The following is a 15,484-nucleotide window of genomic DNA, read 5'->3' on the forward strand; positions in this document are numbered from 1 at the left end:
CTGAACAAGAAAAACCTGCAACGGAAGATGACTGAAGTCAACTACATGGGTCATGTACAGACAGTGAAAGGACTTTGCTCTGATCCTCATGAAGTATGAACTGTAGCAGAGATGCAGCAACCATCAGATGTTTGTAGGCTTTGTGAACTACCTAGCCAAGTTCTGGCCCAATTGTCGCCAAGAGAGTGAACCTCCACCCACGCTCACTGCAAAGGATGTTCAGTGGTATTGGGGCACAGAACAAGAAGCAGCTTTCATTTGAATCAGCCAACTAATAGTGACGACAACCACAGTGCTGAGATACTATGATGTCAATGACGTTCACTCTGTACTGTGATGCCAGTGAAGCAGGACATGGAGCAATTCTCATGCAGCAAGGACTACCAGTTGTATTTGTGACAAGAGTGTCCATGCAAACTGAATGATGATTTGCACAAAATAAGAAAAAGTGCCTGGCTCTGATCTTTGTTTGTGATTGTTTCAATCAGTACCTGTTTGGGAATAGGAAAGTGATGGTAGAGTCTGATCACAAACCACTTCAAAGATTTTTTCTCAAGCCGCTTCTATCTGCTCTGAAGCAGGCGGAAAATATATTACTTCATTTGCAGACATCATGTGGGTGTGGGGTACAAGCAAGGGAAGCAGATGTACATCGCTGATATGCTGTTGAGAGTTGCACTCCCTTTGAAGAAAGTTGATGATCCAGAGTGTGAAATCTTCCAGATTCAATAAGAAGAAGTAACAACGCAACATACTCTGAAAATCATCAACCCAGAAGAGAGATTGAATCCAACAAACCAGGATCTTGCTGAGATCAAACACACTACACAATGAGTTGCAAGTCTCCAAGTGCTGCAGCAGCTGTTGATGACAGGATGGCTGGAAACCATCAAGGACAAACCTATTGTTATAAGACAGTATTGGATATGCAGAGATGAAGCAATTATCCAAGTTGACATCTTGTACAAAAGAACGACATTTCCTCTTTCATCTGTTGTACCCAATATTCAATTCCACTGACTTCAAAAGAGCTGAATGTCAGACATAACTTAATAATCAGCCAGTGCGATTTCACCTGGTTTTCACATCTCTCCTCAAATAATGAGAAAAATATAATAAACCTTGCACTCTATCCCTTTTGTGAGCTGACTAATACTGGTTTTTATTAGTACCTTTCCAGAGAACATTCAAGCGCAAAAAAATGAATTTCTGTATATTAGCTTCCATCTCAGGGCCTAAATCAGGGCTCACTGCTTCTTCTTTTTAAAAAAAAACCTGAGTGCTTCAATGTCCTTTTTTTAAAAAACCTTTACTTCTCCTGTGGTTTGACAGTTCCATGACAGTAGATATTCAAGTCTGGCATTTTGGGAATAAAGGATGTCAAGAAATGTGGAGCTAGGGTAAGCAAAATTGATCTAGAAGTTTTGAATTAACTTATTGAGTGGCAGAGCAGATGCAATGGCCATATGGACTATACGTGCCCCTATTTCTTACCTTCTTCAAAGGAGTGATGATGCCCGAGTCTGTGGAAGACAGAATATAAATGCAAGTCTTTCTTTTCTTTGTTTGAAAAGCTGGACTTTTAACAATTCATTTAAATAAAACCGGTAGTTTCAAACACCATCAGCTTTCCTCAGCTTTTATGGAAGAAAAACAGCGAGAAACGTTAAAGATTAGCCCTGAGCAATAATCCAAATCCACCAAATAAAGAATTTGTACCAATTACAGATTCAGGTCCTGAGGGCCCTGCGCATGGGAAGGGCTTGGGCTGCAGTGTGAATGAGTGATGCTGGGTGAAATTTGGGAGCCAGTTCTGCAGGATCTCTTTAAAAAAAAAAGTATAAACATTTCCGATGAGCTGAGGGTGCGCCAGAACGCATCAATCAGCTCCATTTCTGTTTTTCAGGAAGAGGATGGCAGGTACCTTTTTGGCAACGTTCCGTAGTTTCCTGAAGAAGTCGTCTGATGCATGGTTGTCTCCACCCTCGGACTGGATTGGCTCAATGATAATTGCAGCCACATTTCTTCCCTTCTTTCTGAACTTTACTATCAAGTCTTCCACCTGAGAGTGGGTCAGAGTACAAATTTATTTCAACAAAAATCACTCTTGCAAAACATATATTCTTGATTCGGTGATGATCCACACGATGAGCAACACAATTGATGAAATTACTTTCATTTCCCTGTATACAATATGCTCTATATTGTATCAATATTACAGAAATAAGTATTTCAGTTGCAGGGTATAAGCAATCGCTCCTGCTACAGTGGTTACTGAGAACTCTATTATTCAGGGTTGATAATTTAGGCTACTTATCTAACCCTCAAGAATAATTGTTGACCAATTATAACCCACCCATATTTCAGTCCTGATCAGTCTTGTCAACAAAGTGATCAAAAACACTTCAACCTGTTTTATGCAGTCTGTGACTCATCTAGTACAGGTCAGTACATGTGGAATCCATTCTTACCAAAGGCGCATATTCAGCCAATACCTACACATTTATTCACATAATATCAGCCCATTCTGAGCAGAATAAACGAAATCAGCAAAATAGTGCACCTCCTCCCCTGAACACCCTGTCAAACTTCAAACCCTGAGCCCACAACTCGCACCAAACAAACTCATGTTCAGTGTCCCTTACCTAGATTGCCTGCCTATTGCTGACTGACTGGTGTCGGCAGGGTGTGCACCTGGATCCTTTGAATATTTCAATCCAGGTACTAATTTCTATTTCAGGTAACTAGTTAACAACTGGGCGGATGGAGCATGTGCTGACAATACTCTGTTCAGTTTTTCTAGGTCTTCCTTTCTTGTCAAAGTGAAAGGTGAAAGCCATTGATGAGAAGGAAGGATTTTTTTCTAAAAGTTACATTTATGTGGAGCAAGGAAGCATAGGTGGCTCCAATATGACGAGGATTAGTGGGAACCTAGTGGAAGATCCGTTTGAAAACAAGCAAAGGACAAGGTTCAATTCCTGGCTTGGGTCACTGTCTGTGCAGAGTCTGCATGTTCTCCCCGTTTCTGCATGGGTTTCCTCTGGGTGCTCTGGTTTCCTATCACAAGTCCTGAAAGGCGTGCTTGTTAGATGAATTGGATATTCTGAATTTTCTCTCAGTGTACCTGAAGAGGTGCCGGAGTGTGGCAACTAGGGTATTTTCGCAGTAATGTAATTGCGGTGTTAATGTAAGCATACTTATGACAATAATAAAGATTATAAAGATTATATAAAACAATAAGAGAGAAGATGAAATATGAGTGCAAGCTAGCTAGTAATATAAAAGAAGATTGCAAGAGGTGTTTTTATATATAAAAGGTAAGAGAGAGGCAAGAGTGGACATTGGAGTACTGGAAAATGAGGCTGGAGAGGTAGTAATGGGGAACAAAGAAATGGCTGAGGAACTGAATAGGTACTTTGCATCAGTCTTCAGAGTGGAAGACACATGGCATACTAGATCTTCAAGCAAATCAGGGGGCAGAGGTAAGTATAGTGGCCATCACTAATGAGAAGGTTCTGCGGAAAATGAAAGCACTGAAGGTGGATAAATAATACAGTCCAGATGGACTACGCCCAATGGTTCTGAAGGGGATAGCTGAGGAGATTGTGGAGGCATTGGTGGTGATCTTTCAGGAATCACAGGAGTCAGGGAGGGTCCCTGGAGGACTGGAAAATGGCTAATGTAATATCCCTGATCAAGAAGGGAGTGAGGCAGAAGACAGGGAACTTTAAGCTGCTTAGCCTGACTCCATTCATTGGGAACAATTTGCAGTCCATTATTGAGGATGAGATGACGGAGTACTTGGAAGTGCATGGTAAAATAGGGCTGAGTCAGCATGCCTTCGTCAAGGGTAGGTCATGCCTGACAAATCTGTTAGAATTCTTTGAGGAGGTAACAAGGAAGTTAGACAAAGAAGATCCAGTGGATGTGATCTCATTGGATTTCCAGAAGGCCTTTGACAAAGTGTCATACAGGAGGCTGCTAAATAAACCTTCGAGCCCCTCGTGTTAGGAGCAAGGTACTATCATGGATAGAGGATTGGCTGACTGGTAAAAGGCAGAGAGTGGGAATAAAGGGATCTTTTCAGGATGGCAACCAGTGACTAGTGGTGTTCCGCAGTTTCGAGACCACAACTATTTACCATATACATTAACAATCTCAAATAAAGAACTGAGGGCATTGTTGCTAAGTTTGCGGATGACACAAAGATATGTTGAGTGACAGGTAGCTTTGAGGAAGCGGGCAGACTGCAAAACGACTTGGATAGGCTAGGAGAGTGGGCAAAGAAGTGGCAGATGGAATGATATGTGGAAAGGTGTGAGGTTATGCAATCTTGTCGGAAGAATAGAGACATAGACCATTTTCTAAATGGGGAATGGCTTCGGAAATCTGAAGCACAAAGGGACTTAGGACCCCTAGTTCAGGATTCTCTTAAGGTTAACATGCAGGTTCAGCTGGCAGTTAGGAAAGCAAATGGAATGTTGGCATTCATTTTGAGAGGGCTGTTTAATGAAGTTTAGAAAGGTGAGGGGGAATCTCATTGAAAATTATAGAAAACTGAGAGGCCTAGATAGAGTGGTGAAGATGTTTCCACTGGTAGGAGAGACTGGAACCCAAAGGGCATAGCCTCAGACTGAAGAGACTTTAACACTTAGCTGAGGGGGAGTTTCTTCAGCCAGAGGGTGGTGAGTCTGTGGAACTCATTGCCGCAGAGGCCAAGTCACTGAGTGTCTTTAAGACAGAGATGGGTAGGTTCTTGTTAATAAGGGGATCGGGGGTTATGGGGAGAAGGCAGGAGGATGGGGATGATAAACGTATGAGTCATGATCGAATGACAGGGCAGACCCGATGGGCTGAATGGCCTAATTCTGCTCCTACATCTTATGGTCATATGGAGTACTGTGAGCAGTTTTAGCCTCCTTAGTTAAGGACTGATGTCAGCTGGAATTCTCTGTCCGCTCGATGGTGGCGGGATTCTCTGGTCCTGCCAATAGGGCACTGCCACCCATTGGTTTCCCCGCGGCATGGGGTGGCTTCAATGCAAAATAAAATTGACCGCGGCAGGAACAGTGAATCCCGCCACCAGGGAACCACCTCTCGCTGCCGAGAAACACATGGCTGATGGGAGGCAGGGGATCTTGCCCATTATTCCATTGGTGGTGATTCAGAGAAGGTTCACTAGAATGATCGGCAGTACGGAGGGATTGTCTTACTCATTGGAATTTATAAGAATGAGAGGTGATCTCATTGAAATATATCTTTAAGTGGCTTGACACAAGGTAAATGCGGAGAGGAGTTTTCTCATCATGCGAGAGTCTAGGACCAGAGATCATAGTCTCAGAGTAAAGTGGTGCCAATTTAAGACTGAGATGAGAAGGTATTTCTTCTCTCATACCATCCTGCAGAGAGCTGTGTGGGCAGAGTCCATGTGCATATTTAAGGTTGAGATAGACAGGTTCTTGATCAGTAAGGGAATCAAGGATTCTGGGGAAAGGGCAGGATTTCTATTTCTATTTTAGATTTTGACTTATTGTCATGTGTACTGAAGTACAGTGAAAAGTATTGTTCTGCATATAGTCCAGACAGATCATTCCATACATGAAAAACATAGGACATACATAAAGACACAATGTAAATACATAGCTACAGGCATTGGGTGAGCATACGATGTGTAGTACTACTCAGTAGAGAAGATGTGTGAAGAGATCAGTTCAATCCATACGAGAGTCATTCAGGAGTCTGGTAACAGCCTTTTGTATCTCCTGCCCGATGGAAGAAGTTGGAAGAGTGAATAACCTGGGTGGGAGGGGGTCTTTGATTATACACACTGCCACCCATTGGTTTCCCGATGGCATGGGGTGGCTTCAATGGGAAATCCAATTGACAGCCTCAGGAACAGAAAATCCTGCCACTAGTGAACCCCCTCTCACCACCGAGAAACACGCAGGACGTGTCGCCAGAGTCCATGGATGGGAGGAGGTTTTGGATGATGGACTGGGCTATGTTCATGACTCTCTGTAGTTTCTTACGGTCTTGGGCTGAGCCGTTGCCATACCAGGCTGTGATGCAGCCAGACAGCATGCTTACTATGGTGCATCTGTAAAAATTGGGTTGTGTCAATGTGGAAACGCTGAATTTCCTTCATTTCCTGAGGAAGTATAGGCACTGTTGTGCCTTTTTGGTCGTAGCGCTGACGTGGGTGGACCAGGACAGATTGCTGGTGATGTGCACACCTAGGAATTTGAAGCTGTCAACTATTTCCACCTCAGCATCATTGATGCAGACAGGGATATGTACGACACTTTATTTCCTGAAGTCTTTAGTTTTGCTGACGTTGAGGCAGAGATTGTTGTTGTTACACCATTCCACTAGGTTCTCTACCTCCCTCCTGTACTCTGAAAGTGGACATGAGGAATGTCGGATCAGTTGTGATTTAATTGAATGGTGGAGCAGGCTTGAGGTGCCGAATGGCCTACTCCTGTTTCTATTTCTTGTGGGCTGAATAAGGTGTGTAATTCAATAGGAGTCAATATTCTTGTGCCTGCAACTTCAGGTGCCCGTTCCGAGCACAACACCCAATTTTATTTTTTAACTGCTCTGGTGCCAACCATTCGCAAATTTCTCAACCTTCTCACTTTTTCCCTGAAAATTATTATTGTTTTGTTTTCTCCTCTTACTCAATAAAATCCATTTCCCTCTGCCCACAAAGGAACCTCCTTACTTCTCTCTTCATCCCTCATGACCAATTACTACACAGAAAAATATGGTGTGACTTAAATTTTTAATACAGGTTTTGATTTATTGTCCTATATCAGAGTTGGAATCTTATCATTCGGTCTGGTATCAGATGTTCAATCGTCAATGCTACCAGAATACACAAGAAATAGTGCACAAATGCCGAGATTTTCACTGGGTGAGGTTCAAAGGCATGACTTAATAGAAATTGTTCCTAATTTGATTACTTTGCGTGTTATTTTGTTCAGATTTCCAACATCTGCAAATGGTGTGTTTAGGGGCTTCACGGGTGCTTTAAAAGCTCGTTGCTCTGTAATATGCATTCCTGCAATAGGTTGAGCTGTAGAGTGAGCTGAGAAACAGCAAACAGCAGCTATAAAATGTGTATAAGAAAGTTTTTTTTTCTATCATGACACCCAAATCTGAACCAGATATTCAGAGATGCAAATAAATAATGGGCAGCATTTTCCACCACCTCCATGGCGTGTCTTGAGATGGCAGAAGTGACCCGGCATCAGCCAGTGGTAGGATCGTCTGGGCTCGCCACTGCTCCCATTGGCTCCCCTAGGGGCTGGTTTAGCACAGGGCTAAATCGCTGGCTTTGAAAGCAGACCAAGGGAGGCCAGCAGCACGGTTCAATTCCCATACCGGCCACCCCGAACATGTGCCGGAATGTGGTGACTAGGGGCTTTTCACAGTAACTTCATTTGAAGCCTACTTGTGACAATAAGCGATTTTCATTTCATTTCATCATGCCCTCTGCCGCCACAGGTCACTGACTTCCGGACCAGAAGATCCTGCCAGTGGCAACAGCTGAAAAACTCCGGCCCACACATCAAAAGTTCCAGTTTGAATTCCTATGATTTCACGCCTATCCACCTTGAGAAGACTCAACTGGTGAAACCAGCAGAATGTGGATCAGGACCAAACCAAATCTTTGAGTGAACCCTTCACGTTTAGTGGCCCAGCACAGTTCAATCATGAACAATAGAGATTTTCTTTAGACCGTTGTATTAGTTCAGAGCAGATCACAGAAAATTCAAATCAATTTAAATGAACAAAAATAGAATAAATATAAAAAATTAAACTCAGGGTTTTTAGTAAAACAAAGACAGTTTTAAGGGAATGAGAGATTTGTATTGGTAAACATTAAAACTACACCTTGGTCGGAATTCTCCGGCTGTTTGCTGGCAGCGGGGTTCTCTGGTGCCGCCGGCAGCACACCCCTGCCCGCGGGTTTCCGGGCGACGTGCGGTGGCTTCCATTAGAATTCCCATTGACAGTGGCGGGAGCAGAAAATCCCACCGCCAGCAAATGGTGCGCTGTCTCCTGCCACCGGGAAACACGCGGGAGCCCAGAGAATCCCGCCCCTTATTTCTAAGTATGTTTAGTTTAATGTTTCTGTGTCTGGATGGGTAAAACCTATAGTTAGATTCATGCTGGTTAATATTGAATGTGTGAGTGTTAACTAAGTTCCAACTGTGTTTCTATGGTGCTTAGAGAGGGCTACGGCATGAAGAAATAAACCAGCAGTGGTTGCTTAGCAACTGGAGTTTTGTTAGATAGCAAAACTTTTACATTTTAGTTTAGATAATTTGTGGACAATTGAAGATAGGTAGTGAGAGAGATGGCAGCTCTGTAGAAGCAATTGGTTCAGAAGGCTAGAGAGAGAATATCTTTTGCTGGAAGGAAAGTCATACCATGGAGAACGGTTAAGACAATAAGTACAGAGATCTGAAGAGAAACTAGTTGAGGAAACTAGAGAAATGAAACTAAGTTTCCAAGAAGCCTGAGGTTAAAATTCCAAGAACAGAGATCACTATTCAATAAAGACAGACTGAGCGTGAAGAAAGCTGAGATACCAGTAAGATATCTGAAGTGATTTTCAGGCTTGTGAGATTTTATTACAGCCTGTGGAACACAAGTTGAAAGGACCATTGATATCCGTGGGGAGGGGGAGCAATTCTGAGGAGAAAGTCACAGACATTAACTTTGGCTCAGAGCGGAATGTGCATTTGATCATAATCATCTTGTGTGCTTAAAAAGGCCTTTTGGTGTTAATGAGACCATTATAGCTTAAGATATACTATGTAATCCATGTTAATCTTTAAATCTGTGAGTGTTTGTTTACCTAAGAGGGGAAGTAAAGGAGTATTGTTTAATAATCCAACACTTAATGCTTAATAATTTTTTTTCTTGTTGTTGAAACTATTTAGCAGTTCTGTGATTCTGTTCCTCCAGGTTTTATAGAAAAAAAGTAAAAGTTGTAAGCCGAGTTCCATTCTGGAATTTTCCCATCCAGTTTTAACATCAACTGAGGTTGAAACAGGGAAAGGAAAGTAACTAAAAGGAAAGCAGTCCTGTATTTTTCTGACAAACGTCAAATAGTTGAAAATTGAAATCTACCTCTTCCAAGCACCTGTCTTCTTCCTGTGCATTCTCCCTCACAAACTCTTCCAGAGGATATTTCAGTATTGGAAATGGAGCTGTGGGCCAATCAAAGGCTGGGATGTCCAATTTGTGAACAGCCTTAGAATGGGTTGCTGTCAAGCAGCCTGCAGACATATAAAGGAAAAGGAAAATCATTCTGAGATATAGCACATTGAAATTTTATTACTTAAGTAAATTATTTTAAACCAATCTAGATAATTGCACAAATACTGCAAATCAGAAACAATATACATTACAAATGTTTAATTTTCACCCTTGTGCTCAACATAAAGATTTTGAGAGTCAACCCTTTTTAAGTTAGTATATTGTTCAGTGCTTAGACTAGCCCATAGATTACTTGGGGGATAAACATACAAAACTTTAGACATACTCAAATCTAGTTTGTGACAAATTACACATTTATCAGAATTATTTACATACAGTCTTCCTGCGTTTTGCTGGGAGAAAGGTAGAAAATAAACAAAGCTTCTTGTATACGCAGCAGAAATGGTCAGTGGCAAACAATGAGAAATACCCTCTTTTACAAAACTGTATGCTTAAGGAGTGAGAGACTGGAGTAAAACTGAATACGGTGATAGAAACAAAAATACACTTCATCACACCATCGGATTATAGAATGGTACAGCACAGGAGGACACTTGGCACATCATGCCTGTGCTGTCTCTTTGCTAGAGCAACTCCACTAGTCCTACTCCCATGCCCTTTCTGTATCCATGCATTTTCTTTCTCTTCAGGTAATAACAATTCTCTTTTGAGCACCATATTGAATCTACCTCAGATCCTAACTACTTGCTGCATTAAAATAAATTCCTCTTGCTGTCGTTGATTCTTTGATCATTTGCCTTCAAATGATTTTCTCAGCATTTTTGCCAATGGGAACAATTTCCTCCTATCTACTCTGTCTAGGCCCCAAATGACTTTGAGTACCTAGTCCCAATTTTGCCTTCTCCAGGATGATCAATCCCAGCTTCTCCCATCTATCTACATAACTGAAATATAGCCACACTTGCTAATATCTACTTTTTATCAATTGTTAGCCCCCTTCTCTCACTATGCCTTTGGCCGCATTGTCTTCCTCGATAGGGATAGATACAAAGTATTAATTTGGTATTTTAACAATACTTTAACTATAACTTGATGTATAGGTCTCCACCCATCCTCTTGCTACCCTTTTACTATGTATATGCCCAAGGAAGGCTTTTGAATTCCTTTTGATAATAGTTGCAAGTTCCTTCTCATATCCTCTCTTTCCTCCTTTTTCACTTCCCCTCTGAACTATATTCAGCCTAATTCTCACTTGTATTATCAACCTGATATTTGTCAACTTCACCCTTTTTTCCCCAACATCTTACTTTAACACACTTTCACCATCCAAGGTGCTTTTACTTTGGTTGTCCTCCTTTTCCCCTTGTTGTAATGTACCTTGACAGTACTTAAACCATCTCGTCTTTAAATACAGCCCATTGCTCTGCAACAGTTTTGCTACCAATCTTGAATTCCAATTTAACTGGGCAAGAACTTTTCTCACTCCACTGAAAGTGGCCCTCCCCCATTAAAGTATCACCATTCTAGATTGCTCCTTCTTCCTTTCCATTGCTAACCTAAACATAAGGACACTAAGATTTCTGGCCCCTAGTAGCTCCTCCACTGACACTTGATCTTTTTTACACACCAAATTTGTCCTCATTGCGTTGGAAACATACTGACCTCGAAAAAATTCCTGAACACATTTTAGAAATTCTCCTCCTTCTCTACCCTTTACACTATTACTATACAGTTCATATTGGGATAAAAGTCTCCCCTACCATTACTCTATGGTTATTGCATCTCTCTAATTTCCCTGCAAATTTTCTCTGTATCTTTTCCATGAATAAATAGCCTATAAAATACACTCAATGTAATGGTACCACAACTCTTTCCTAACTCTAAACAGTAATCTCATGTCCTTGGCCCCTCAAGGCCAATCCCTCTCTCCAACACTGAATTATTCTCCTTAATCAATATTGCCACCCTTCTCTTTTCCTATCTGTCCTGAAAACCACTGGGGGGGATTTTTGACGTGTTGCAAAAACTTCATGGACCTTTGCAGAAGGCAGGGGGACCTGGATTCAAAAGTCATGCCCTCATATCCAGCCCAAAACGAGGCACGAATTAAAAATCTGTTGGTACATTTAAAATTAGTTAACATTGAAACAAATCCTATTTTGGCTACAGTGTTGGAATTATGAATTGACGGAGTAGACATAAATGCTCTTGAAGGGCGGATAAGGTCTGTATATTTGTCATGATCTGATGTTTTTTAAATTGCTTGCTCTTTAAACTTTGAAAAAAAAACAGGCTGCAGATGCCAGTGAGTTTATGAAAAAAACCTCTGCTGGACTGCTTTGCTTGACAGATGCAGGGTAGACATTTTCCCAAGGGCTATCATTATGAATGCTTCGTCGAGTTTCAAAAGCTTCAATTGTTGCAGCAAGGGTTCTGCATTCACAGTTTGTTGATCGCTTAAAAAGGCTATTTAAGGATTACCTGCCTTTGTTGTGATCAGTGAAAATATTTTTTTGAGATTTAATAGCTTTGAAAAGGATTACGAATGAGATCTTTTTTCACAATCAGCATGTAGACGTGAGAGCTGTTGTGATCATCAGAAGTTTGTTTTTCATCTCTACAGGACTCTTGAGATCTTCCCCTGATGGATACTTTGTGAGTGGCTATGTAGTTGACATAGAGGTATATTGTGGTTTGGGGGAGGTTGGGAGGTATGAGTTGGTATAGAGGTATGAGGGACCATGGGGTGAATGTTGAGGGGGGGTGAAGGTTAGTGGGCCTAACACCTTTTAAAACAACTGCAAAAGTCCCAGAGAACTGAGGTGGTCCTGCCAATCAGCCTTCCTTGGCATTCTCCCTTTCTGTGACTGTCTATGCTTTTCTTCTCGGTTTGGTGGACCCCACTCCATCCTTCAGCTGTCCCTATGCTCACTCCCCCCACCCCTAGTCCTACCATTTTGGAGCCAGGTATCTGATATCACCACAGCATCATATTCCCACCTGGCTATGTCCCTGGCACTCACCAATCTTACTTCCTGTGCTTTGTGCATTTATATATATGCATTGTAAACCTAATTTAGACCACGACAAATTTTATTTTGGGGAAATGGAAAAAATTTTTTTTTCATTTGTGAGATGTGAAAGTTGCTGGCTAGGCCAGCAATTGTTGCCCATCTCTAATTGCCCTTGAGACAGTGATGGTGAGAGGCCTTCTTGAACCGCTGCAGTCCAAGTGGTGTAGGTACACCCGCAGTGCTGATAGGGAGAATGTTCTGAAATTTTGACCCAGCAACAGTGAAGGAACGGCGATATATTTCCAAGTCAGAATGGTGAGTGATTTGGAGGGGAAATTCAAAATGGTGGTGTTCTCGGTTTTTGATGCCCATGTCCTTTTAGATGGTAGCAGTTGTGAGTTTGGAAAGTGCTGTCTAAGATGCCTTTTGAGTTGCTGCAGCGCATCTTGCAGATGATACACACTGCTGCTATTGTTTATTGGTGTGGAGAGAGTGAATGTTTGTCAATGGGATGCCAATCAAGTGGGGCTGCTTTGTCTTTGATGGTATCGAACTTCTGAAGTGTTTTTGGAGCTGCACTCAGCCAAGGAAGTGGAGTGTATTCCATCACACCTCTGACCTGTGCCTTACAGATGGTGCCCAAGCTTTGGGGAGTCAGTAGGTGAGTTATTCATTGCAGGATTCCTAGCCTCTGACCTGCTCTGGTAACTCCAGTATTTATACGGCGAGTCCAGTTCAGTTTCCGCAGGGTGTTAATAGTGGGGGATTCAGCGACAGTAATGCCACTGAATGTCAAGCGCAATGGTAAGATTCTCTCTTGGAAATTATCATTGCCTGTCACTTAGTGTGGTGCGAATGTTACTTGCCACTTGTCATTCCAAACCTAGACATTGTCATAGCCTTGCTGCATTTGGACATTGACTGCATTAGTATCCAAGAAGTTGTGAATTGGTGCTGAACACTGCACAATCATCAGTGAACATCCCCACTTCTGACCTTATAATGGAAGGAAGGTCATCGATGAAGCAGCTGAAGATGGATGTATCTAGGACACTACCTGAAGGAACATCTGCAGTGATGCCCGGAAACTGAGATCATTCAGAAGAACACAATCATCTTCCTTTGAGCTAGTTATGACTCCAACCAGAGGAGAATTTGATCCCTAATTACCAGTTTTGACTCCAGTTTTCTAGGGCTCCTTTTAAATATTGTTTATTCTATTGTGATATGTAATCATTCAATCTATTTTCTTTGCTTAAGTAATACATTAATTTAAAAATGGATAGCATTTTTCTTACCAAAAGTTCTTCCATGAAAAGCACCCATGAAGGATAGGATTGTTATGTCTGGGCTGCCAGGCGCCTAAAGAAAGAAGCAGTAAGATTAGATCTCTATAGCCACCAGGTGACACTGTTCATTGGATCCTGTTTTTTAAATGGCCTGGATTTTGGATTCTTACTATAAATTTCTTCCTATATTAATTGCAAACCTTGCACCACACAAATCTATCAATTTATCTACTTTTGAGATTTGCAGAATTATGGAGACATATGTCAGATGGCGGTGAAGGGGAATTTAACGCATGCCAAAAAAGAGAGGGAGGGAGAACCAGATCTCTTCATGTACTCCTGATTTTTCTGTTTTCAGTTAGCAGATGAACAGATTCATCTGAAGGCAACATGCAATTGGTTTGAGAATCACTTCTCCGTCTAATCTTCTTCCGGTCCTCTACATGCCGGTAGCATTTGCAATTCACAAAAAGTAATGGAACCTCTTCACAAACTGCTGTGACTCTGAGGTGCACCAGAATGTCTGTGGTAATCTGATTATAGCTTCTGAGTTGGCCAGATTTAGTCCTGTTGTATACAGGAAGTGATCGCTCCGAGCAATGCTTCCCCGATGAAGAGTGCTAGGCCTCTCGATTGCATTATTGACAGACAAGAACTGGTTTTACAGAGCGTTGAAAATGGGAGGGTGGCCAGGAAAGCAATGGAGTTGTCAAAAGACTAAATATACACCAGAGTGATGGTAGACGTCTCACAGTATAAAATATATTTAAAAAAGGATTATTTCTAAGCATACATGTGAAAACATGTAAAATAGATGGAAGCAGTTATATTGAGCCTATACCATTTTTCTTGATTGTTCAGATGTCCGTTTGTTCACAAAAATGAAACAAAACACAGGAAAGTTCTAATCAGGTTAAGCAACATAACTGCTAGTTCAGTAAGGCAGTGCAATTAATCACTTAATTTTCCAAGTGAGGAAGGGAACAAAAATAAAAGAAATTAAAAACAAATTTATTCACCAACTGATTATAATTTCCCACGGAGTTGGCATAAGAGGAATATCAAATTTTAAAATTTGAACAGGCTTTAGAATTTCAGCGCGTACCTGGTTGACCATACAAGATTCCAGTTCTTCTTTTGTGTGTATAGCATTCCCCCTTTCCTTGTTCTACAGAAAAAGAGAACAGTTACACGTGGCAATTTGTTTATATTCTACATTGGCCGGTTTGTCACCAGCGAGAGCAGATACCCAGTATAAAATACATCTAGTGGTGCATTTCCCATACAATATTATTGCTACCAATAGTTTAATTATATGATACAGCTGCCTTCAGAATTGCCGGGAACTACCTGAAGAGATAGCGGGCGGGATTCTCCCAGCCACGTGCTTCTCGGTGGCATGCCGTTCGCTGGCGGCGGGGCTCTATCTTCCCGCCCTTTGTCGATGGGATTTCCTATCGAAGTCACCCCACACCACCGGAAAACCCATGGATTTGGGGGGGGGGGGGGGGGGGGGGGGTGGGGACGCTGCCGGTGGGAAAAGTTAATTCTGGCCAGTTTCCTCTAGAGGCAGTCGTCTTGGAGTTAAAACTTAAATGTCTTGCTTCTATTTATGACTTTAAATGGACTGACAGCACAGCACAATCCCGTGATATAGGTTCTTAATTGTTATCTGCATGGAACTTTCTCACTCATTCCGAAAAAGTATATCAGCCAGAAAATAAAGTTGTGGATTATGATTTTCAAACCACTGCAGATGTGTATGAGAAAGGTGGGAAATGTGTATTTCTTTCGTTCCAAAAATAAATAGGCAGAGCATTTATTCTAAAGTACAGTAAAGTTTTTATTATTCAATGTTCAATTAGTGTTGTGTTTTCTTCTCTCCCCACAAATCTGCAAATCATGAATTAATTTAATGATGTGATCTTTCTGGTGTCTATTATTGATCAG

General features: G+C 41.6%; 1 protein-coding gene across 3 annotated transcripts in view; it reads right to left on the reverse strand.

The window, feature by feature from the left end:
* abat (4-aminobutyrate aminotransferase) overlaps positions 1-15,484 on the reverse strand; it is a 225,295-nt gene that overhangs the window by 14,196 nt on the left and 195,615 nt on the right. For all 3 annotated transcript variants that reach the window (XM_038821033.1, XM_038821035.1, XM_038821034.1), the window contains exons 9-12: positions 14,640-14,702; positions 13,544-13,607; positions 9,142-9,290; positions 1,925-2,062 (exon numbers count right to left, since the gene is read on the reverse strand). In XM_038821033.1, the coding sequence (XP_038676961.1) occupies positions 1,925-2,062; positions 9,142-9,290; positions 13,544-13,607; positions 14,640-14,702 (414 nt within the window). The remainder of the gene's footprint in view (positions 1-1,924; positions 2,063-9,141; positions 9,291-13,543; positions 13,608-14,639; positions 14,703-15,484) is intronic.

This window comes from Scyliorhinus canicula, chromosome 15, assembly GCF_902713615.1.
Source record: "Scyliorhinus canicula chromosome 15, sScyCan1.1, whole genome shotgun sequence".
Lineage (NCBI taxonomy): Eukaryota > Metazoa > Chordata > Chondrichthyes > Carcharhiniformes > Scyliorhinidae > Scyliorhinus > Scyliorhinus canicula.